Below are 25,037 nucleotides of genomic sequence, written 5' to 3' on the forward strand. Positions count from 1 at the left end.
TAAATTACGCAGTGGCAAAATTCAATCGCAAAACAGATTGTTATCGAAAGATATATGCAGGTTCATCTTGGGCAACATCTTCTGTAACTTTGAGCTTACTTTCCAGAACGTTTTATTTTCCTAAATAAATGTCATTTGTAATAGAATTTTGTTTCATTAATCTCATAATGTTTCTTGGAAAGTTTTATAGACACAAATGTAAAGTGACATAGTAAAACCAATTTTTTATGTTTTTGAATGAATTAGATATATACTTTATATATCTGGTGCTAAAAAATAAGAAAGTTGTCAAAACCTTGAACTTGTGTTCCTGTTTTAATGTTATCAATGTTTTTTTTTTTAAGACGTTTATTTTTTGTTTTGTTTTTTCTTTTGATTGTTATTTTTCTCCTGTGTGTTGTTTCTTGACGTAGTTTACAATTTGTTCAAGGGAGAATTGTGAAAAAAAAGATTGGTAGCTAGATATTTGCAAATAGAGAAAGAACATTGCTAAGTTAGTACTGTATTACAGTAATGATCTTGAGGTCCTCCGAGTTGACTTGACAGCGCCCCCCCGCGGCACTTCTCGGCACACACCGCCAGCACAGGTTGCAGGGGGGCGGAGTCAAACAGCTGGGTGCCCTGGAGTGTCTCGTGGCGGCTATCCTGCAGGTCGGGCTCCACTTTGAAGGCAGTCGAACTCTCCCTTTCTTTTCCCTTCCATAACGACATCGTCTAAGCGGGATTTCCTACTTGTCAACGCCAGAAAACTACCGGTTCTGCGGCCCCCGTCTGTTTTTCGGCTACCTGAAGTGGAGAGAGGACAAGTCGACCAACACCAAAGTTAAGCAGGAAGACTCTTGCGGTGGGAAAAAAACCCCACTTGCTCGAACACGTAGCCGCCGAAGGTGAGTAATGTGTTCATGTTTCCTATTGATGCTCACCGTTATTTGTTGCTAGCTTGCGGCACGAGACACTGCGCAGCGGTCGTCGTTATTCATTGCGACTATTGAATGAAGACGTGACTTAATATCACTTGTGTAATGTTACAACAGCACATCCCGTGTTAAGCTCCATATAAGTCTCCCTGTGCTCGAGAAAAAAAGATCAAAAATTGGATACAAAGTATCGCTAATAATGGTGCCCTTTCCCTCCTTTCCAGCAGCTGAAACAAGCCTCGTCCTTCTCGTGTGGCCGACTTATTAAAATGACTCATTTGGCGTCAGTGCAGATGTCAGCCCCACACAGTTAAATGTTAGAACTACTTGAGCACATATTGCTCGGATGGTCGAAGAGGAAAAAGAGGAAAGAGGGTTCGAGGTGCCTGCCATGTCTTTGTGGGTGATCCTGCCTGTTAGCCTCCCAGCACTGACCATCACTGGGATCTGGGTCGTGTAAGTATTCACAACCTTCTTCCATATTCATTAGTCACAAAAGCTATGAAAACACTCATCTGAAGGCAAAATATTCTTGTGTGAAGTTATCGAAGGATGTACCACACTGTCCCAGGGTCAGGATAAGCCCCCCCCCCCCAAAAGTCATTCAAGATCACTAACATTGAGTGAGTCAACTAGTGCAGTTTTGCCTCACTCGTATCACATCTTAAGGGTTTTCCAAAAGTGAGTGTACTAGGAACTAGTACATGGACCTTAAGATGGATATCAATAAATATTATTGAATAAATGTTCAAATAAGATGCATGGTTATGACTTTGTCTTGCTAGTGACATTTTTTTTTCCACTACTAGTGTCCTCGTACAATACATCCTGATTTATATAGCGCTTTCACAACAGCTGCAGCTGTAACAAAGCGCTTAACAAAACAGTTAACAAACTAAAATAATTACTACATAACCACTTTTCCGTCATACGCGTTGTTGTTTAAATCAGTTTCAGATGAAAGAGGAGAGAATCAAAGTGTCCTTTCACCAGTGTGTCAGAGACGTCATGCTCAAAATGTGGACACGTCGGCTACAAGCTCAGTTTCAAAGTCAACAGGAAGCTGTAGCATCCATTGACGAAAAAAGAGATTGGTTCACTTCTCCTGTCCCACGTAAATCCATTTCAATTCCAAGCGGTGACTCTCAGTTCCAAATACGCATCGGCGTTCTGCGCCGATGCTCCTTTCTCCAGCAGCCATCCATCCAGCTGCACCAACGGTGACTGTCCAACAGCGCCAACATCTCCCCTGAACAAAACGGGGCTGTGAAAAATGCTGCGCATTACAGGCGCAAAAAACCCAAGCGCCTCGGAGCTGTCCAGCATCGACAGTCAAATGGCGCTGACATTCCTCCCAATCAAAATCAGTGCTGGTACACGCGTGCTGCAGAGAAGGCGCAACCACCAAGCACAGATTCTTCTCCTTTGACGAACGTCGTGGCCAAAAAACGCTGTAAACAGTCCGCATCAGGTCCACACGACAAAACAACAAACACCATGTGACAAAAACAAAAAAACAACAAAAAAAGCAAGGCTCTTGAAGAGCACTTGCTGACGGCTGCCTACTCGGGTGCCATCTTGGGGGGGGGGGTGGAGTAGGAAACAAGGATTAACTTCTCACGCGCAGATGTCAACTCGTGCTCAGTTGTACCTCACTAGTAACATGGAATTCAGGGGCGTGTGGTCAGGGTAGGCCAGTGAGTCAATGCCGCCCCCTTGCTGATCGTTCTCTGCACGTGAAGAATGGGGGGGGAGAAGAAAAAACCAAAACTTCATTGAATGTAATCATGATGTGTTTCATTTTAGTTCTATGGTTCATGCCTTACAGTGAATTTCTTTTCAATCCAGTAATGATCAAGGATTTATGTTGATGTTGGGCCCAGCATTTCTAGAGCTCAATCAGTCATGAGAGTGCTGAGTTTTCTTTACGGTATGGCCAAAGAGTGTACTAGTACATGGACCTCAAGATGCATATCAAGCATTGAGTAAATGTTCAAAGGGCTTCCCTTTATACCTACAAACCCTCCTCATCATTGGGGAGCTGCTTTGGAAAGGCAGAAAGGCCAAATTATTTTTTTTGGGGGGGGGGGGCTTCTATGCTAGTCTCTGGTGATTCCTCCTTTCTCCAAGAGAGCAACTCTGTTGCATGTTTACCCTGAATTCCTGGGAGCCATGGCAATTGCATGTGGATTAGCTCTCCGGGAAGAGCGCTTTTTTTTTTTGTTGAAAGAAGTGAAATGTGCATGACAGCCTTAACATCTTACCTCTTGCTGTTTGTACACTTAAAGGGAGCGAGAATACCTCCTGGTCATGTTCGGGCTGACAGTTCTGGTATTATGTGCTGTTATTAGAGGAGGAACGCAAACCATAAGAGGGAGTCGAGAGAGAGAGAGACAGATGGTCCCGTTCCAAATGTTCACAGTTGTGTATGGATGAGTGCAACTCAATGTATGCACAATGTCATGTTAGTACAAGAACGGCATAGCAAGGGTGAAGTCATTTGGCACTGCGGTTGATGAATTGTCAAAGGCAGTTACATGGTGCCGATTGACATTCGATTTTCGTGACTTTTCAAATGAAATAAGCAATAAAAAGGAAGCCATTGATTCATTTTCGACACAGCTGACAACCTGGACTCGTCAATCACGTTCAAGGTTAAAAAACAAATAGTGCCTGAAAAAAAGGAATATTAAAAATCGAGGACACATTAAGTTGATTTTTCTGCATCGCAAAAGAGGAGAGGAAGTGATAAAGAGGGAAGATTTTTTTTGTTTGGTTGTGTGAAGAGGAAGTCTTATTTCATTTGGTGATGATGTTGCACTGGCCAATGTTTCTCAACTCTTACTTAGCTAAAAGTATTCCAAAAAGTGTTAATTAGGTTAATTATTTACATCCAGTGGAAGGGCATTTAATTGTTCTTCCTGACTCGATACTCTACATAAATGAACAAGGATACATAAAATAAGAAAACCTTTATTAGTCTCACAATGGAGAGGTTGTGTGCCGTGAGGTTCTGCTCGGCTCCTTCAGTTTTCTCGTTTGTCTTATTTTCGAACTTGTGATATTCGCAAGAAGCAGTCTTGACTTTCTTTACACTCACTCTATTTTGTAATGAACACACCGAGCGGACGTGGCATCCGTTTTTCTACTTGTTAATATATATTTACATCTGGAAAAAATGTGGTATCAGTGCATTCCTAATTTTTGGACCAATGAAGAGAAATTGGAATATTTCCCATGGCACACCTGATGACCTTTCATGGCACAGTAGTTGTAAATAACAGACCTTTCTATAATTCAAGCCAACCTTCCCAAAAAGGAGGCTTATCATAGGTCATATATGTCTCTAGACCACTACTGTATTTATACACGCGCGCATTTCTCTCTGCCGAAACCAGTTTTAGCCACCTCCAAAACCCAGGTTCCTTCCTGTTGCATTGACAAGGGCGCCTTGTTTCGAGGAGCAGTCAAGGGTCCTTCCCCACCCCCCTCCTGAAGAGCGCAATGTCAAAGGATGTGACCTGTTGCATAACTTGGTTCTTTGAGCGCAGGCGACAGGATGGGAGTAAAGTAAATACGGCAGGGGGACAGAATGGAAAGCGTGCATTGCTGACCCCTATTGGCACGAGTGCATTGAGCGACACTTTCAACAGAAAGTCCCTGTTGGGGTTAGGACATCCTGTATCTATGGTTTGATGATATGGCCTGAAAATAAAATCTCCGGTTCGCCGCTAAAAACAGTGCCCCCCCCCCCTTTCTGGCATTATTTTATTTTATCTCAGTTGTAACAATTAGTGCAAACAGCGAAGTTGGAAGCATGATATCATTGACAGTGTTACGTAACAATGTAATGATGAATTGGAATAGACGGCTGCTTATCCAGTGGATATAAAAAGTCTACACACCCCTGTTCAAATGCCAGGTTTTTGTGATATAAAAAAAAAAAAAGAGAGAGATCAAGATGTATCATTTCAAAGCCAATCTTTTTGTGAGGGAAAGTGAAAATCATTGTGATTTCATGTGGTTGCACAGGTGTGCACGGCCCCTTAAAACGGGGGGGGGGGGGTGTCGCTCTCTTCTGGAGAGTCTTTGTGGCCTTAATTCTAAAAGGTACATTTGTCACAAACGCTGCACTGCTTACCACCAAAAGAGCATCTTACGTGAACAGCATCATGCTTTGGGTCTGTTTTTAGCTGCACCCGAGGCCCGAGGCCTTTCACAAATTGGAGAGAATTACAGTTTGAAATGGCAGTCGGAGAAAAAAAAAAAAACCCTTCAGGCCTCTGATAGAAAGCAAAACAAATGTCATGAAAAGCCTCCTCGAGCACCAGAAATTTCAGGAGGGCGGGGTTAATCCGATGCACTTGAAATGGTGTACGATGTGTGCTGACTCCTACTTAATGTGAGTTTAAATGTGATTGTTTAATTCAGAATGAAAGTATTGTTTTTTTTGTTTTTTTTCTCAGGTCACAAAAAAACTACAATTTGAACGCGGATGTGTCGCCTTTTTTTATTTCCACTGCCACTTTGAAACCTTTAAATGTAAAAAAGAACAAACATTTTATGGCATTATTGCTCTTATATGTGATTAGAATTGATGGATCTGTAGTTTTGAAAGGAGAAGTCAAGCGCAGACAGCAACAAGCAGAAGACGTGGGGAGGCCTGGGCTAACCTGCCGTCGTCAAATTTGACACCAGTGTGATAGGACGTTGTAACTTTTGGTCTAAAAATAGATGGACTTAGGCTTGTAGCCACCTAGGCCTATGCAGCCGAAATGAATTCATCGTTCACGCCCCACACCCTTTCTTGTGGTTCCCCCCCTGTGTTATTTTTGCGCAGTGCTTTGGAACTCTTCACTGTGGCAGATTTTTCCATCAACCGACCTCTTGTATTTTCCATTTGTAAATAATAAGAAAAAAAACATGCAGTTCAAGTTTGCGGCAAAAACTGAGCCGCGCTAGATGATTTTTTTTTTTTTTTGAACAAACCTGTATTATTACTTCATGCGAACTTGAGTTTCAGCCCCATCGCTGATATTTTCAAAGCAATGGAATCATTCATAAACGTTAAGCCACCCACGATTCCTTCTCACGTCGCTCTTCACTAATCCAACGTGTGCGGTCGTAACCTCCTTTTTGTTGTTGTCGAGATGCTCTCAGTGCTCGAGATGACATTTAAAAGTCAAAGTGCTTTGTTAGCCTGCTACCTTGAAGCCACGTTTCATCTGGCTGATACGACTTGGTCACACTGATTGACATGACCTCAAGGCAAATGTTACCTTTTCCAACCAGGAAACGCGCGTCCGGATTACCAATCGAAGGGAACAATGAGGTGGGTGGGGGCGCGGGAGAGGGACTTTCATTCCCACTCGACTGAGGCCAGTGGGTTCATGTGAGTAATTTATGATAAAACATTCTTCGTTTATTCAACGCTCGCACTCGCCTTCAGTCTCGACTGTAACTTATGCAAATAGTTCACATTTTTTGCGGCTCTCGCCTCACGTGTAAAATCCAAACATAATCGAGCTCTGTTTCAAGCAATTTTCTTCATGAGTTAAAACACACCAAGAAAGAATTCTCTGGAAAATACGCTTCTTACGGTTTGCGAATCATATGGAGACAAGCATGCTCTGTATGCTGACTTCTTGTGACAACACAATCCAGCCGTGCTGCGTGTAGTTGTTCACGCGTGTGGAGCAGCAGGTGCGCATGTCAGAAGACGTTTTATGGCCCCCGACGCTTTTCTGCATCGGAAGCCTTTCTTTATTGCCACTTCAACTCTCGCTGAACCGCTCCCTATCATCACAACAGAAAGTCTGCGTCTTTGAGTTTCCTTCTCTGTTGAAAAAAGTCGGTTTTGACCTGTGAATGGCGATGCGTTGACTGGCCGCAAAACCAAATACTCTGTCGTGTATTGAAGCAGATCAGAAGGCCGCTTCTGCTTTTGGCGATTTTTTTTTTTTTTCATTTCGTTCAATCTCATTTCCGTCTCTGCTTTATGGGCCTGGCGCTTGTGTGCGCAGAGCAGGGAGTTTAGATTGTCAATCAATTTGACGATGACGGCGTTGCATTATACAACAATCTGAAGAACAGTAGTTGTCTTTATCTCGCAGATAGATAATGGTCCTCTGGTCATTGACTTCTGAGCTGAGGAGGTGGTCAGCGACCTGACCCCAGTCAACACGGCTTTAGGGCGGAAGCCGCAATGCGATTACCCAAGATGGCCTCAAACAAACCACCCATATACTGTGTCTGTCTTGAACTATATTGAGTTGGGGATGAAGTCTTTAAACAAATGGCAGGGTGTCAAATTTTGTTTTCCATCATGGGCCACTTCATGGTTAGTGTTGGCGTCAGAGGGCCAATCGTTACAATGAAACAACTAAGATAAGAGAGGATCATCATGGTTCGGTACATTTTTTTTTTTTTTTTTTTTTTTGGGTACAGTGTGAGAACAAATTGCTTATCATTCATGGAACCGGGAACAGATTGAGTGACCTTTAAATGGAAGCAACAGTTCAAATTGAAAGTTCTTTTTAGGTAGTTACATTAAGAGTTTGTTTGCCTTTTAGGGAAATGAAGGATTCAGGCAAGCGCAGCAGTTTTGATAAGTGTGAATTCATACGAATAATGGTGTTTGTCAGTGCTTTGGCTTCATCTGCGATTGGTTGTTGCACACTACTTACTTTTTTTTTTTTTCCTAACCCGCGGCACTTATGTCCACGTCCGCTTGATGCCATTTTAAACAAGTGAACAATTGTGACCGTAGCAAAAGCAGACAGAAATTCATGTATAACGAGGTATGGTCAAAACATTAGGCACTCCTATTTAAATCTATTTATTTATTTTTGTGTGTGTGTGTGTGTGTGTGTGTGTGTGTGTGTGTGTGTGTAGGATCCAAATCTTGTACCTCTCTCTCCTGTGGTCGCACTGTGGTTGAGAGAAAAGACATTTCATCTGTGCTCTATGTTGCACATCGAGCATATTTGACAGTAAAAGTTGACTTGACTTGACTTGGATGTCGGTTAAAGAGCTAGTTTTATGTCTATTTCTCGTTGATTGAAAAATTGACGTCTGAAAGTTTATTCCGTATTTTCTTACGCTAAATGATATGCTGAAGGAAGAGGCAGGCACCCATGGATGCAGGGGAGGGGAAAAAAAAACAGCCCAGAGAACAGTTTCATATAAAAAAAAAAAAAATCCAACAAAAAGCACTGCAGGCAAAGTCACTTAAGGACACAGTTTCACCAAACAAGAAACGTCATGCTCCACAGGACCAAAACAGACGAGAATATACATGATGGGAGAAATTTGGAAACGACGCAAGGGAGGGGGAGGAGCTGATCGGTTGGGGAGCAGAGTAGTAAACGCTAGACAGCCAAGAATTCACAAATCAAGACGCATCTCCACTTGACGCAGGGAAAAGGCCAAGTACATAAAAAAAAAAAAAAAAAAAAACACCCCATAAAAGAAATGAATTGCGGCTCTTTCTTTTGGGTTAATTACCCTTGCTCTCCTCCTCCAGGTATGCCATGGCTCTGTACAACCAACACGTCTGCCCTGTGGATAACTGGTATGTTTTATTTTTTTTTTTGGTTGTTGTTTTTTGTTATGCTGTTTTTTGTCATTTTCTCTTTTATCTCATGCAATGATCTGGATGCCATGAGGCAATTCTTTCAAATCTTTTAAAGGTCAGCCCCAGAGGCTAATTTCACACACAGCCACATTAAGTGTGCTCATCTTATCTATCATGCACAGAACCACAAAAAAAAAAACAAAAACTCTCAAGTAACCTTTCTAGAAATCTTAGATTTTGGTCTGTAGCATCCGATTTACAGTCAATTTGGTCATTACTAGGCTTGGACCGATATGAGATTCTGATGATATAACCGTGAGCAAAAATATCACAGTATTAAAATCACAACTCAAAAATGTCCTTTTTGGGGGTTGTGCACATTGTTTGCTGTAGCAAAAAACGCATGCGTAGACGTACATTATTCTTCCCGATCACCGCTCACCTCTGTGCTCAGCCAAGAAGGAGAAAAACAAGCAGGTGGCAAGTTGTCATTAACTTCAAAGTGGCAGCTGATCTCTGCGAGCAGCCAACCATATTGCAGCTGCTAAAAAGGCCCCTCCAAAAAAAACTGAAGAAAAAGCTCATTACCGGTGATGGCTAGTCACAGTGGGTATTGAAACCGTGACTTTTTAAATCCACAGTAAACCGTCAAACCGCTGATTGGCCCTTGCCTAGTCATTACCAAAATGGACTTAGTAGCATTCCTCAGATTTAAAAAAAACAAACAAACAAAAAATATTACCCCAACGGCAATTAAACTGAACATGAAATTTGGTAAACTCTATCGTGAATAGACCCACAAAAATGTATCCAGAACCCATGCCCAAAAAGACACCAAAAAAATCTCCCATTTTGCTTGTACGTTATAGTTTGAAGTGTATTTGGTCATTTCCAAAGAAAAGGCTCAGTAGCAGAAATTTGAGGCCAATTTCACTGAGTAACATGGAATTTGATAGACATCTCAAATTTCCTTATTTCACTTCCTTTTTTTTTTTTGTACTTCCTTATTTTACTTTATTTTCTAATATTTAGCTATGCTTCTGTTTAAATGTGCAAATGCACTTGCAAGTGGACGCGCGTATATACGCCGTGCATGAACAGTGCTCGATATACCATTCCCAAAATTTAATCGAATGATTGATGGGTGGCGGCACGGTGGTCAACTGGTGAGCAAGTCCGCCTCACATTGTAGAGGTGCAGAGTTCGATTCAAGCTCCGGCCTTCCTGTGTGGAGTTCTCCCCGTGCCTGCGTGGGTTTTCTACGGGTACTCCGGTTTCCTCCCACATTCCAAAAGCACTCATGGATTGATGGATTGGTCTACAGGAGTAGGCTTCACCCTCAAAATAGTCTCAAGATGCCATGCCGAGCAAGACACTCAAAGTCTGCCATTTTGTTTAAGGCAGCCATTTTAGGCTTTTTTTTTTTAACCCATTTTTTGTGGTCCTTCCAAAACAAACATCTCCCAGCAACCCACAAAGGTTTAATCAAAGCAATGCCAAGGATTCTGTTCCTCTTTGTTGACGATGTTTCACCGTTAAGCATGTTTCCTAAATTTGATATGCCGGAAATGTGAAAATCTAGAAAATCGGAGTCCTCCTCCTAACATTGGTTTGCAAGATGAAATAAACACTGTCCAGTTGTTTGAAGGCAAGGTGGATGTCGCACAAATGACGGATGCTGTGCTCTTCCAGGTTGTACAACCAGTCGTGTGAAGAGGAGCTGTATTTGCAGAGTGGACCAACGTTGTGCTGCACGCTGGACAACATACCTCTCATCAGGTCAGTGAGGAGACTCCCACCACGCACCGCCACCCAACACTCCTGCACGTCTTCCATTCTCCCACTGTCGTGTCTTGTCTGCGTGATGATTCAAAACAGGAACACACCCATTGTGTTTTACGTCACAGCCCGACCGCTTGGCTGCCTTGTGGATGAAAGTCACGTGAGCGTCTCCTTTAAGGAGACGGACGACTCCGCATAGGAGACGACTATGCCTATGCACGTGCGCTGTGCACGCGCGCGCGCGCATTGGGAAAATGACTCAGGGCTGAAGTATCCCGCCTTCCACTGTGGTTGTTCAGAGTCAGAGGCAGGCCCCATGCGATCATGTAAACACACACTTGAAGAGCAGCCGGTTAACATCTTTGGGAACAAACCGAGGCGCTCGTTGTTTTGTTTAACTTTGGGCTTTTGAACATGAAAAGCCAGTTTGACCCTACGTAGGTTTTGCGGTTTATGTAACGTGTCTGGATGAAATCGTTTCGAGAAAAGACAATAAATCACGCCTTATGTCATGATAGATAAATAAAAAGACAGCCCAAACAAAGGGGTTATGTAAAATGAACAAAGATGAAAATACTGCATGGGGGGGGGTAAGTGGGGACTTGTCTGAAGTTCTCTTAAAATTGAACCTGTTTTTCTTGGCCTGTGATGTGGCATTCCACCAGGTTTGGTGAAAATAAGGTTGCCAGTTCTTGCGTAATCCAGTTGACAAAGACGGCCACCAGAACAGTCAGCTGCAATATAAAAATACACATTTTGAGGAGAGCTGCACTCAAAGTCAAAGTTCTCAGCCCACATTGCAACATTTAGCTCAACTCAAATGCAGAATTTTGGACAACAAACATGCGTTCAAAAAAATCAGGTGCAATTAGACAGAGCGGAACTTTTGAGGTTGGATGCATTTCCTCCCATTTGTTTGCACTTTTTGGCCCTTTGCTGTGACATCGCACCAAAAAATGTAAAGAAAAAGCGAATCACAGTTGAGTTAATTCTTTAAGGGGGGGAAAAAAAACCTAATCAAGCGTGTTTACTGTATCTGACTTTGCGTGAACTAAAGAATGCATGTGACTGCAGTCAGCTGAGTTGGCTTTCGGTGGGCAGCAGCTCCGGGCACAGACAGGCAGACCACCAACAAAACAATTGCTGTTCATTGAAAGAGAAGCTGTGTGGGTAAAAAGCTGACATCCTAGCGGTTTCTATCTCACCGCTTGGAGAGTGGAAAAGTCACAATATTTCATATGCGGTGAACCCACCATAACGTGGTTCGTCGTTCACGCCACCACTATTTCACAGTTTGTTTGTTTGTTTTTTTTTTTAAGCGATCAGTCTTGAAAAATACCGGTATGTGTTTTTGTAGTATGTACAGGCAAGTCCCATTTTAGAGTTGGGTTGACTGCAGATTCAGTTTGTGTCTGTGTTGTTGATGTCATTCATGTCCGTGTTCTCTCATCTTGCAGTAAATGTGGGACGCTTCCGCCAGAGAGTTGCTTCTTCAGCCTTATCTGCAGCACAGGCTCATTCATGGGTAAGGCATTATGTGCACACGCTTACACTAACTCAATCACCTCCGTCATTAGCGGGTTTTTTTTTTTTTTTTAAGTATCTGTCTGTTGCTATTACGCCTAAACCAAATTTAGCTCCTTCCAAAATACAAGCTACGACATCCTACTATGCAAGGCAAGGCAGCGCTTTATTTATAGAGCACAGTTCATACACAAGGTAACTCAATGCACTTGCTGGAATACATTGGCGTAATAACCTAATTGGTCTCCTGACAATATCGCCGTGTCTGAATTGGAATGCCTTGGGCTACTCTTTGGTTTCTTTCATTTACTTTCACGGGCGCAAAAAAAGCAGAAGTAGGACCTGACATTCGGAAGTATCATAACTAAATCATTGATGGCCTTTACCACCCTATGAGCACTAACAGCTGATTGCAAATGATCATCTACTTATATGACCAGGCTCACTTCGCATTGAACAAAATCAAGCAGGGCACACACCACGATTTTTAGCAAACAAATAGTGCCGCAATAATGATTCACACATCAGATTGTCCATTGATTGCCTTGTAGTACCTGAGAATTTTGTTACATTTAAAACCCTGAGCACTAATCATACAGTTCCACAAGTACAGTAGAAATGTGTTATTCAGCAAAACAAGAAACCGTGTCCCTTACGCATGCTTCACAAATTGCCAGGAAGCAAATAAATGTCACCGGGAACTCATTCCCGCCAAATGAATGGAAAACAACTGTACCACACACGTGCGGTGCATGTCTGCGCACTCGTAGGAAAAATTCGTGTGAGATGGTATAAAGTCATGTGCCGGTCCAAATGGTTGTTTTTGTTTTTTTTTTTTGGTCAGTCTGCACGTGTTGTTCCTTCTGCTAAGTGCTGGTTCTTGACTGCCCTCATGTAGTTAATGTTTCCCAGCTGTGGCTCGCACATGCTGTGTGTATACGTGTGTGTGTGTGTGTGTGTGTGTGTGTGTGTGTGTGTGTGTGTGTGTGTGTGTGTGTGTGTGTGTGTGTGTGTGTGTGTGTGTGTGCCTGCGCGCGTGTGCGTTTGAGGGTAAGGAGGAGGGTCGTGGGGGTTGGTTCTTCATGTTTATTCACGAGCAGTCGCCATTCTGCTATTTACAGACGGTCTCTTCCCTCCGATTGGCTGGCACCCGACTGTTGCCTGAGCCATACATTCATCTCCATTCAATGTGTATAATTTACAACATTGACGCCGTTGTCGCGGGTGCCGTTAACCCTTTCATCAACAGTAAGCACGCCTCATTTCAGTCACAGCGGGCATTTGCTGAGAACCATTGCCTTTCCTTCGTCCGATTCCACGTACGGTGTTCAAAAGAAGTCATCAAAAAATGAAAATGATGATCATGAAATACTGAGGCTATTTTTTGATCTATTCCGGTCAAGAAGTGTTAACTGCCTTGTCTGTAAGGTGTGCTTTGGTTGGTTCATTTGTGGGAAAGTACAATTGTAGCGCTTACACATTTTTATTTGATTTTTCAATTTGATCATATTTATGAATTTTCTTGTGCATGTGACAACAGGGTTGTGCACATTATATCTGCGCTAAATAAGGAATCAATAATAACCCGGCTGTCAGCGTCACGTGAACTCCAGTACACCCAAGAAAAATCAACTCGCCTCAATAAAAAATGTAAACACGGAGGTGAGATGTATCTTAACAGGTCAAATGTTTCTTATCTTTCCCGTTCTGTCAAATTTTGGACCTTTTACATCAGTGCCTAATGCCAGCATGCTGAAGCCTCCTCATCTGTAATGTTTAAAAACTCATTTTGTGGGAAAAGGGAAAAGGTCCATAGCCAGCCAGCCTCCAGCAGAGACTGAAATGTCATAATTTAATGCAATAAAGCGCTGTTGACTTACTTCTCCTTTTAGTGAGCCAGCATGTTTCCCATTTTATCCAGGAAGAGAGGAGAACAAAAAGAAAAGATTGTTTACAATGAGATGCTGATGTCCCGCCCCCTTTTTTCCCACATGTCCCTCCTTAAGAGAGTATTCCTTCCCCAGATGTTTTATTGAGGTTATGTAAAATGGATGCGCCCCGTCAATGAGATGTCTACCCTGACATTTCCACACCCCGCCAAAAGCGGAGATGAGCGAAGTGTTTCCTCAGCGCGGCCACGCTCGCCATGACGACGCCGGTTTGGCGACGAGCACCCTCCTAATTCCCCCGCGCGCACAAAGACAGTGACAACAGTTTAGTGTGCGAGTGCAATCTATGGACGGCGTGTCAAGACACCAGGGGGGCTCCTTTGCCCCCCCCCTCTCACTCTGCCATCTCGCCTCCGTGGCCCACTTTTACCGAGTGGATGGCTAAGCCTGCGTCAGCGGTGGAGGAGGTGCAAAGGTTACAGACAAAGACAAACTAGTGGGGGCTTGCTTGCCAGCGCACCAACATAACCCCCCCCCCCCCACCAAAGCCGCATAGCCCACCCAACCACATCTGTCCCCTTACAGTTTTGTACTCCGTTTCCTTTCACCTTTTTGTCTTATGTAAGACCCCGCCCCCCACATTCCTCACACTTTGCCGCCATCTCATTTTCCTGCCTTGCTCGAGTAATTCCACTTCCTGTAATTTTCAAACATCTTCCAAAGATTTTTTTTTGCCATGCTTCTTGGCACAAACGAGGTCAGATTGAGTCATCATTAAAATTGAAGCCAGACTCAGTGAAAATACAATCTAAAAAAAAAAAGCCTGCGTACACTATTGGGGCTTATGCCACAATTACTCAATTCACGGAATTTGGTGCAAAAAGCACTGAAACATTGAACAGTTGCACACGTGTGTTCAAAAGTTTGCAGAAGTACCTTTTCGGTTCATCGTGATATTTCACCCGGAAACCAAAAACGATCCCTTACTTTTTGTCTTGTATCAACCCAACAGTCCTAGACAAATGTTCGATTTAAGTCAGTTTACTTATGTAAATAAATGCATTATGTACCCTATGATCAGTGATCCAGAAGGAGCCATAACTGTCTCTATGTGTTGTTTTTTTTGTCCCACAGTTATGGTGATCGTGCTGCTCCGCTACGCCCACGTCATTGAGAAGCACCAAAACTGTGTCCTCAACACGGCGAGTCTCTCCACAGGCTGGATCTGTGCCGCTGGACTCATCATGGTGGGCAACTTCCAGGTACGGGCGCCAAGCCAAAAATGCTGCAGTTTACAAACTAAAAAAAAAGAAACCTCCTCTTCGGAATAATTGTATGAGCTAATATTCCTCAAACAAGTATTTGCCATCAATTTTGTTTCTGTGTCTGTCATGCATCTACAAAAAATGAGTAGCTTTTATTGATTGTACTATAGATATAGTTCGTCCGATATACTGTAGTGGTTTTTGTTTCTACTTGTGTGACAGGTAGAAATCTTTCATAAAACATCACCTTTATAGGTAAAAGTTTTATAATGCTAAATCAAATGAATTCAGTTTACCACTTTTTTGAAATTGAAATTTACTTAGAAGTCAACCGGCATCATCATATGCATTTAATTTGACTTTATTGTATTTGTAAGCGTGCGTGGATTATGAGATATCAGTTTTTCTTAATTCTAGACAAACTCAATCTCACGATTTGGCCTTCTTTTAGCCATTCCATATACATTTCTCACCCCCCCCCCCTCTCTAAGACAGCCTTACTGTAGCTTGCATTCAGGAGGAGCAGTCCATTAATGTTTATTAAAGTCTGTCTCATGGAGCTGTCGCTGTCCGCTTTTCTGTTTGTCCTTTGGAACGAATCTCCGCTCAGTTTAAATATTTGGAGAGTTGGCCGGGTGCCTCGATTGGACGTCTGCGTTTGTGCGCTTCTTTTGAGAAGTGGGCAGGCACGGGGAGGAGAGTTTTCCGAGAATGTTAAATGAAACTTCCAACTGCGATTGTGTGGAAACTGGAAACAAGGAGCTATAACAACATGGAAATACAGCAAATGGACTGGATTAACGATTGACTAAAAACAACAGTCGCCCCTGCCAAAAATGGAGTTGCAACACACTCATCTAATCATCTTGGACCAGATATCACCACAAATGTTTTTCATAATTTCCAAGTACTTTGAGTTATTTACATAGTATTGTTTCTTGGGAACAATACTCATTGTGTCCTCCCCCCATTGCTTTGCATAACTTTTTTGATTGAGAATCTATACTAGAAGTAGAAGAGAATAGCCTTGTGGGTGCTTAGGTAGAAGTACCGATACTTAAGAATATTGGTGTGCCAGTCTCACCTGGTTCCCCGCTTCTCCTTTGGGGCCCTCCTCTCTGCACAAACCTTTTTCACAAGCTGAAAGGGGTGCAAGGGCGGGGGGGTGGTGGGGGAGTCACTCATGGAGTCTGGCATTGGCCACCGAGAATTTTTGGTCAGATCCGTATGCTCGAGGCTTCATCTTTAACCAAATACAGGCCCTTACACTTGGCGCACGCTCTCCGCATGCTTGGCGGGGAAAGAAATAGAGATGTAAATGACGGTGGATGTATCGTGACAGTCCATCGCGGAACGCAAGAAAGGCAAAAGCAGTTTGGACAGCGCGAAGGAAAACACTGATCAAAAAGGCAGGAGATGCGCTATGACAAACCCGCCTTGTCGCCAGCTGTAGTTTGTTACTGTTAGAGGAATTTATGAGCAAAATTGTATCATGTTTAAAGTTTCATTTAATTTGGACACATCTAAACGTTTGGGCGCGTATCCAGCACTTCCAAATGCCTGTGCACAAAGGCGCCGGCCACCTGGCCGGAGGGCTGTTGAAGTCCACAATTAGCACGTCAATGCAGGTGGGCAATCACAGGGGAGGGGGCGAAACTCGGTCACAAAAGGGGAATGAATAATTTGGGAACAGCGGTTGAACAACAAAAGACGAGTTGAGAACACCCTCGCGCCCAGGCGACATTTGTCGTCCGCGAAGTCTGCAACATGTTGATACAGTGTGGACCAGACAGAAAGGCGCCAATGTACTGGTGGTTCAAAGCTTAAACTCAGGTAACCAATCACTACCGAGGGGCCGGACCGGGGGTGCGGTATGCAAATGTCGGGGGCAGTGTTTTCCTTGTATGTTACAATAAAAGTCGGAATTGGCGGGAAGGGAGCTCGAGAGTGTGATCATCGGAGCAACTACCGTCGTTCGCTCTCAGAGATCCCCCTCCCGCCGATATTGAAGACAATTTTCCTGTGTGCCGAGTCATTTCTTTAACTTTGTCCGAGAAAATCTCTGACAGTTACATAAGGTGCGGACTGGCAGGACAGCTGTGGCGTGGCCACCGGGGCTTTCGCTGTCAGGCAGACTGACGGTTTGGGCAGGGAAGGACATAAATAGAAGAAGCACGTCTCTCTCGCTCTTTTGAAAGTCTTCATCACGCTTGTGACAGCGCCGTTGCCGCGCTACATACAAACGACATGAAGAGTTGATGATGAAACGATTGCAACTGGTGATTTTTCGCAGAGGATAAAGAATTCATGCCAGTGAGTCTAGTCGAATGCTGGGCTCAGCATTGAACTTTTAAATCGAAGAGTTGATGATGAAACTCAAAAGACTATTGCAACTGGTGATTTTCCGCAGAGGATAAAGAATTCATGCCAGGGAGTGTAGTCGAATGCTGGGCTCAGCATTGAACTTTTAAATGTTCACGTGTGAACGTTGGCCTATGAACTCAGATCATTACAGTTACAACCTGCTTTTTTTTTCTTTGCATAACTTTTTTGATTGAGAATCTATACTAGAAGTAGAAGAGAATAGCCTTGTGGGTGCTTAGGTAGAAGTACCGATACTTAAGAATATTGGTGTGCCAGTCTCACCTGGTTCCCCGCTTCTCCTTTGGGGCCCTCCTCTCTGCACAAACCTTTTTCACAAGCTGAAAGGGGTGCAAGGGCGGGGGGGTGGTGGGGGAGTCACTCATGGAGTCTGGCATTGGCCACCGAGAATTTTTGGTCAGATCCGTATGCTCGAGGCTTCATCTTTAACCAAATACAGGCCCTTACACTTGGCGCACGCTCTCCGCATGCTTGGCGGGGAAAGAAATAGAGATGTAAATGACGGTGGATGTATCGTGACAGTCCATCACGGAACGCAAGAAAGGCAAAAGCAGTTTGGACAGCGCGAAGGAAAACACTGATCAAAAAGGCAGGAGATGCGCTATGACAAACCCGCGTTGTCGCCAGCTGTAGTTTGTTACATAAGGTGCGGACTGGCAGGACAGCTGTGGCGTGGCCACCGGGGCTTTCGCTGTCAGGCAGACTGACGGTTTGGGCAGGGAAGGACATAAATAGAAGAAGCACGTCTCTCTCGCTCTTTTGAAAGTCTTCATCACGCTTGTGACAGCGCCGTTGCCGCGCTACATACAAACGACATGAAGAGTTGATGATGAAACGATTGCAACTGGTGATTTTTCGCAGAGGATAAAGAATTCATGCCAGTGAGTCTAGTCGAATGCTGGGCTCAGCATTGAACTTTTAAATGTTCACGTGTGAACGTTGGCCTATGAACTCAGATCATTACAGTTACAACCTGCTTTTTTTTTCTCTTGATCAGGAAATAGCCGTATATTTGTGGGAAGCATTTATGTCTCATAATTGGATTACTAGAAACCATTTGGGGTACTGAAAAGCCTCTAATATGGTATTTCTGTAACTGAATCATCGAGGCATACGGTGATAGGACTGGGCGGATGTATAACATCTGAAGCCAGCCCGGCTCACACGATGTGACTCAGCTGCCACCAAGAGGCTGCAAGATCACTCGGAGAAAGTCTTATATAAATGTGATTTATCCAGCACTGTGCCTGCAAACATGACATCAAGCCGTGATGCTCCAAGGTCCTGTCCTATTTCACTCCAACCACACAAACAGTCCAAGTCGTTTTAATTGCGGGCCACGTCGTAGTTATGGGTTTCCCTCCGAGCACAGCACCAATGACTGTGAAAATCATAGAAATGTATCTTCATCATATCGCATTACTTCTATAATTAACAACGAACTGAATTTATCATCAGAAGACAACCAAATACTTGCTTTAGTGGGGCACAAAAAAATGATGTGGCTGGGCTGGATCTGGCCCTCGGGTCTTGAGTTTGACACCTGTGAAATCATCACTTCTGTTGACAGATTTCTTATTGATTTGACTTTATGCCACTTTATACGTAATTGTTTCCTATATACCCGTATCGCTCTCTCTCTCTCTCTCTCTCTCTCTCTCACAAAAAAATGATGTGGCTGGGCTGGATCTGGCCCTCGGGTCTTGAGTTTGACACCTGTGAAATCATCACTTCTGTTGACAGATTTCTTATTGATTTGACTTTATGCCACTTTATACGTAATTGTTTCCTTTATACCCGTATCGCTCGCTCGCTCTCTCTCTCTCTCTCTCTCTCTCTCTCTCTCTCTCACTCACTCACTCACTCACTCTCTTTCTTTCTCTCGCTCTCTCTCTCTTTCCCTCTCCCTCCCCTTTCAGTAAATAGAGTAGTGAGCGCTTCATGCATCATTACACCTTCACTCCCTTAATGATGACAATTAATCACACGGGCTAGGACACCGAGCAGCAGGCTCACATGTAAACACTTCATGCACACGCTTCAATTCACAAGCCAATGAACGAGTAATGAAGTAGATCATCCATTCTGTGTTAGATTAATTCTTCCCGCCATCAATTAAATACTGGGATGGATTATATCCTATCACGTTTTCTTGTAGACAAAATCAAAAGCTATCCTTCAATGGGATGTGTATCGTATTTCCTGAAAGATTAGCCATCCCTCGAATTTAGACGGAAAACACCTCCCTCGAGAATTTGAATGTCCATCAAATTTAGGCTAACCATTCGTCATCCCTGTTGAAAAATCGTAAAATGTGCCGAGCTCACCGAATTTCAGTCTGCACTTCATGACGCGAGGATTGCATCATAAATTTGCTAAGCATAAAGCTGGGAGGACGTCGAAGGCTTTGCTGTGATTTATCTTTTGTCTGCACCTTGCGTTGCGAACAAATGACAGGCCTGCATTTCCGTCAATAAATCCTCAAGGATTAGCCTTGTGCGCAGGAATGCTCAGCATGTTCTCACTGGGTCAACGGGCAAATAGCTCGGAAGCGCCAACCGTCTTGCTTGGCGCTTTAATCATCTTGCAGAATCATGCCGCCCGGTCACACCGTTGACCGAGACGCACGCTATGACAAATTCCGTGAACAAAAAAAAAAAAAACACTGATCACACTCCTTGTTTCTGTCCGATTAGGTGGACTATGCCAAAATTCTCCACTATGTCGGAGCCGGCATCGCCTTCCCCACCAGTATGCTGTTTGTGTGCCTGCAGTCGGCGTTGACCTATCGACTGGCCAAGACGCAGGGGGAGTACAACGTGGCCCACCTGCGGCTCTGCATGACCCTGCTTGCCTTCGTCGCCCTGGTGCTCAGTATCCTCTTTGGCCTCCTCGGGGCTCCATTAGCGCAAACTCAGATAGCGCATACCCTAATAAGGATAGACGCGCGATAGAAAATGGACGGTGTGCTGTTTCTAAAACCTGTAATTTAGTAGAAAAACGGCATCATTATGCTCTCATCCATTTTCGTACCGCCCTCAGCTCTACATCCAAATTAAAAGTGTAAAGATTAGAGAGGTAACGAAAAACGGGTTTGAAGCGGACAATCGTTTTCGATTAAATCAAAGCGAATAAAATTGTTAGGTTTTAAATTGTACCATCCACGAATCGTATTGCACCCCACCTATCGGGAGACGTATCGATTTGTCTTTTTTTATGAGAGTCGTCGCGCACAATCGATACAAATCATTTCGAGGTTGTCGGTGAATCGGCAGACGCTCCTTAATGGCGTTTCCAGGCGGCGTATTTTTCTGCCAGGAGAGCTACATCCTCCAACACGCCTCGGCCATCTTCGAGTGGGTCTTCTGCGTCATCATCATGCTCTTCTACGGGACGTTCGCCTTCGAGTTTGCGGGCATGTCGGGGGACACCGTGGCGGTGCTGGCCCGAGGGGGCTCCTTGGGGGGCGCGGGAAGGGAGCACAAGATGGACGCCTTGGGGCCGCACCCGCCGCCGCACCAACCCGAAAACATGTCCATCCTGTAGGGCCCGACGTGCTCGGCCCTGGATTATCCTTCCAAGACGGGGTTGTCAAATCTGTTGAATCACTCAATGGCGTGAAGATTTGAACTCAAGCAAAACCCCAGCGGAGAGCTTTTTTTTTTTTTTTGTCATCACATCTGAGCTTTTCCACCAGCTTTTCGCCTGTCTGCATTTTGCACATTTGTGAAACCAAATTTTCCAGCCAGCCAGCCAGCCAACCCTGCCTTCAGTTACAAGCGTTAGCAGCGGAGAGCCAAAGGTCCATCAGATTCCGAAAAAAAATCTGTTGTTTCCTCTCTCCTGCCCCCCCTTCCTTCTCAACAAGTGACCTTGGATGATTTCCTCTTCAGGTAATTGCAGCGAGGCCTTTTCATTTCATTTGGTGAGTGCGCACATGCTAAACAAGAGTCTGCCGGACGGCCGCAGATGAAAGTAGAAAGCGCAGCGTGGTATTATCTGCTGCTTACGTAGTAGCCACACAGGAGCAAGGTCAGGTGTGGAAGCAATAAATTCCCTTCATATTGTCCTACAGACCAGTATATAACTCTTATCTGAAAACTGTTACATATTTAAAAAAAATAAGGGGGACCTGGTATGTATCTATTTTTTTTTTTCCAATGTTCATCTGGGATGGTGTTCATATTGAACTAGATAAAAAGTCATCCTCTCATCTTAGATCAGAGGTGTCCAAACTAGAGACCCCGGGGGCCTTTTTAAGTACCCCCATGCCATAATTTCCCGTGATTAATATGCAACCTGTAAATGCTCAGATCTTGCATTTGGTCCTTCTGGTTGTGCGTCACCTAAGCCACATTAGCCCAGTAGCTTTGACTACGAGCTGTTCGCGGCACTTCTGATCACATAAGGGCATGTCGTTGGCTATTTGCATACCAGAGAGTCACATAACGGAACAATTGTTGTTACAAAGTCACTGTGGGATGGTGCGTAATTTTGTTAAAATATACGACTAATATGGAAGGGAGCCTATTATTCATGCGAAATTACAGTACCGAGATTCCTATTTAACCAGGCCTGTGTTGTTTAACTGCATTGCACTAGTTACTTTTTTTATACACTGGTGAGCCAAATAGGAGCTGAGAAGAAATGGTTCATTTCTCCCTTCCTCGTGTCCCCCTCGTTGACGTCAGCAAAAAAATAGAAACGTTTCTCGAAACAACGCGCCCCCATGAATCAAGATAATTTAGTTACAGCAGCAACTTGAATGGCAATTGTTTGCCTCCACTTCAAGGTCATCTTATTAACAGATACAGGACAGCAGTTTGTTCCCCGTGACCTTCAAATAACGACACGAATTGAACATAGTTGCATAGCAGGTCCCCTTTAAAACAGCAAATATTGATATTTGTTCACACTGACATCCCTACCACTGTTTGTTTTTTTTTTTTTTTTTTGCTCATCTTCTCCAAGTACTGACGCCGCCTCACAATGGTTGATTGTACAATCGTTGCCAACAGACCTCCAGCACTGTACAATTTTCTGCCAAAGACGCGTCGATGCGACGCAGATTCCCCCCAGGTCCTGCGCATTCCATCCACTTACTGTAAGCTTCTTACCTTCTACAGTATTCCTCATAGAGACGATAGCGGCCGTGTGACTGTCAAGTGTGCCAAATATCAGTGTGCCTGTGGCCTCGGTGCTATTAACAAGTCTCTCTCTCTCTCTCTCTCTCTCTCTCTCTCTCTCTCTCTCTATATATATATTAATTGATGATTGTAACAATCGCATTCATAAAAGCAATATTGTACACTTCTTTTTATCACTATTGTGTTCCTGAATGTTACTGGACACAGCATTGGGTACATCACAAACACGTCAATACAAAGACGTACAACTCTTTTACCTTAACTCTTACATTGGGGGGGGGGGGGGGGTGTTCGGGGTGTAAGAAAATCCCCAATGCATTTCAATAGGTGTCATTTACAGTTTACATGGATTTTTGTGATCTGCAGGCCGTCCCGGCCGGACACTATCCCCTACATATAGCAGAGTCGACCGGATGTACGTTCCAATCGGGAATATACATTATTAGCGCCACCGCTCCAGTCGTCACTGAAATATGTAGTTCCATAATAGTCAAAGAATTGGCGGAAGAAAAGGTTTAGGACAGATCACTGCCGCACAGAGATAAAAAAAAAAGGCTGGAAAATGTTGCACATTCACGAGAGTTCAAATGACATCATTTGGGGTACAGTGGATCCCCACATATGATGATTTTATTTTCTACCTTGGGAGGTTGGATCAGAAGGCCCCGTTTTAAAACACTGAATCAATGAATGTACACAACATTCCCAATTTACCCGCCTAATGCCTTTTACCACAGCTAAGCGGAAATTTGCCCACCACCCATCGTCTCGTTGCCAGTTTAATTCTGTTTCCCTTTCACACGTCTCAATTTTGTTGTGAATCTGACACTGCCTCCGAAAGGCGATTGATTGTACCTCTATGTGATCACAAAATGGCAGCAAATGATCACGAGGCAAAAAAAAAACTTTTAATAGCATGTTAATAATACGCAGCCATTTTCAGGTGTACCTAATGTTGTGGCCTAAAATAATAATACTTTTTTTTGGGGTCCATTTATTTTATTCTGACATTCTACTATACAGTACTTCGGAAGTATGCCAACCAAAATGACCTATGCAGCTATTGTCACACTTGTCATGTGTCTTAATTCATATTCTCATCATTCCACACTTTGGTCACTTATTTTTCTTTTCCAATCAGTATACTAAAAGTGTGTGACTCACCTGGAACTAACTCGTTGTCCCTTGCTCCCTCTATCCGTCAAAACTCGTAATTGCAGAAGCTTGGTCTTAAACTTTTTGGGGTTTAAGAAGTCTTCTCAAATGTCCTAACATTTGTTGTGAACTACTTAAAAAAAAAACGGCCACAAAACTGCTGTAAAAATGTTAACTATACATTGTTTTTCAATTTTAACAAGCCTGAAGTATACATATCAAAATGAAAATATTTTGTTTTTTGATCTGTTAAAGGCCACGATCTTTATATATATTTTTTCAGTCGGTGGAGGAAAATGAAATATCCATTAATACATTTCAAGGAATATTTGGTCTCCTATTTTGTGTCTTATTTACAGTATATAGAACATTTAAAAAACACAGAAGAGGTCCTGGTGACCAAAAAAAATTGAAAAAACATTTAATTTTAATATTTATTATCAGATGACACTATTTTATTGTTTTACCCCATTACCGGCATGCGGCAGCAAAGATTTACTATTTTCCGAACTTACCTTTGCATGGATTCATCCATCTAATCAGTTTTCACTATTCAAAGCATGCAAGAGCAAAAATTTCACACCCCTTTGTTTCTTTTTTTTTTTTTTTTTTTTGCTCAGTTGGCTCACAAATGTAACAAGCTAAGCGGATGTTGTTTCAAAATGTCCCACATTTTCTGTTTGAATTTCAGTTGATTTTCTATTCTCCCTTCATTCAAAGCACGCAGCAGTGATGCCTCCCTGCTGAAATAAGCCCATCACTGACGTACGAAAATGTTACGCGATATCTTTTTTTTTCTTCATAGTTCTGTCTTTATATTTTTCCACCACACCTCCCCCCTTCAAAGCATGCAGCAATAAAAAAGGTCCCACATTTATCCTGTTTTCCTGCCTCAATTCTGAAATCATTGATCGACAAAAAGTCAAATAACCATCGTTTTTCTTGGAAATTCTTTTAATTTCACATTTGTCCACCAGAGGGTGCCATTTTCTCCCATTCTAGCAGGCAGTGGCAAAAAACATTTTCCCTTAAAGGGGAAACAGACTGATATCGTGGCGTACGAAAATGTCAAACACATCGTTTTTGCAAATCTGGCATTCTCCCCCCCCCCCCACACACACACACACACAATGTTATGTTGCTGCCTAAAATTCCACATTTGTTCTCAGGAAAGTGTTTGGACAACACAATGCAAATGCTTCTGTTGCCACCTTCCGCAATTGTGGACCCGTGATTTTTTTGGGTTTTTTTTTTAAAACTGGCTTAAACGCAAAAATGCCCCAAAAAAACATTTCCCTCTCGCGAGCTCATTGCGCTGCTAAGCCACACCATGTTAAATATTAGCAAAAGCTATCATGCAATCATTAGTAGACTATGGAATAATTAACCTGTAAACCTCA

The 25,037-nt window shown here is 43.3% G+C and overlaps 1 protein-coding gene across 3 annotated transcripts; it reads left to right on the top strand.

The window, feature by feature from the left end:
- The first annotated feature begins 591 nt into the window (after nt 1-591).
- LOC109509900 (transmembrane protein 150A) lies at nt 592-23,795 on the top strand. 3 transcript variants are annotated; one of them, XR_002167014.1, is made up of 9 exons: nt 592-887; nt 1,142-1,373; nt 8,443-8,490; nt 10,186-10,272; nt 11,733-11,800; nt 14,823-14,950; nt 20,032-20,209; nt 20,634-21,260; nt 22,307-23,795. XR_002167014.1 is itself a non-coding variant. In XM_019859804.1 (8 exons), the coding sequence occupies exons 2-8, from the start codon at nt 1,264-1,266 to the stop codon at nt 20,879-20,881; spliced, it is 867 nt and encodes a 288-aa protein (XP_019715363.1). In that variant the 5' UTR covers nt 592-887; nt 1,142-1,263; the 3' UTR covers nt 20,882-23,795. The 3 variants fall into 3 exon arrangements, 2 of the variants coding, with proteins under 2 accessions (XP_019715363.1, XP_019715364.1); XM_019859804.1 differs by having other exon boundaries at nt 20,634-23,795; XM_019859805.1 differs by having other exon boundaries at nt 1,145-1,373; nt 20,634-23,795.
- The last annotated feature ends 1,242 nt before the right edge of the window (nt 23,796-25,037 follow it).

Source organism: Hippocampus comes, unplaced genomic scaffold (assembly GCF_001891065.2).
Source record: "Hippocampus comes isolate QL1 unplaced genomic scaffold, H_comes_QL1_v1.1 scaffold64, whole genome shotgun sequence".
In the NCBI taxonomy this organism is placed as follows: domain Eukaryota; kingdom Metazoa; phylum Chordata; class Actinopteri; order Syngnathiformes; family Syngnathidae; genus Hippocampus; species Hippocampus comes.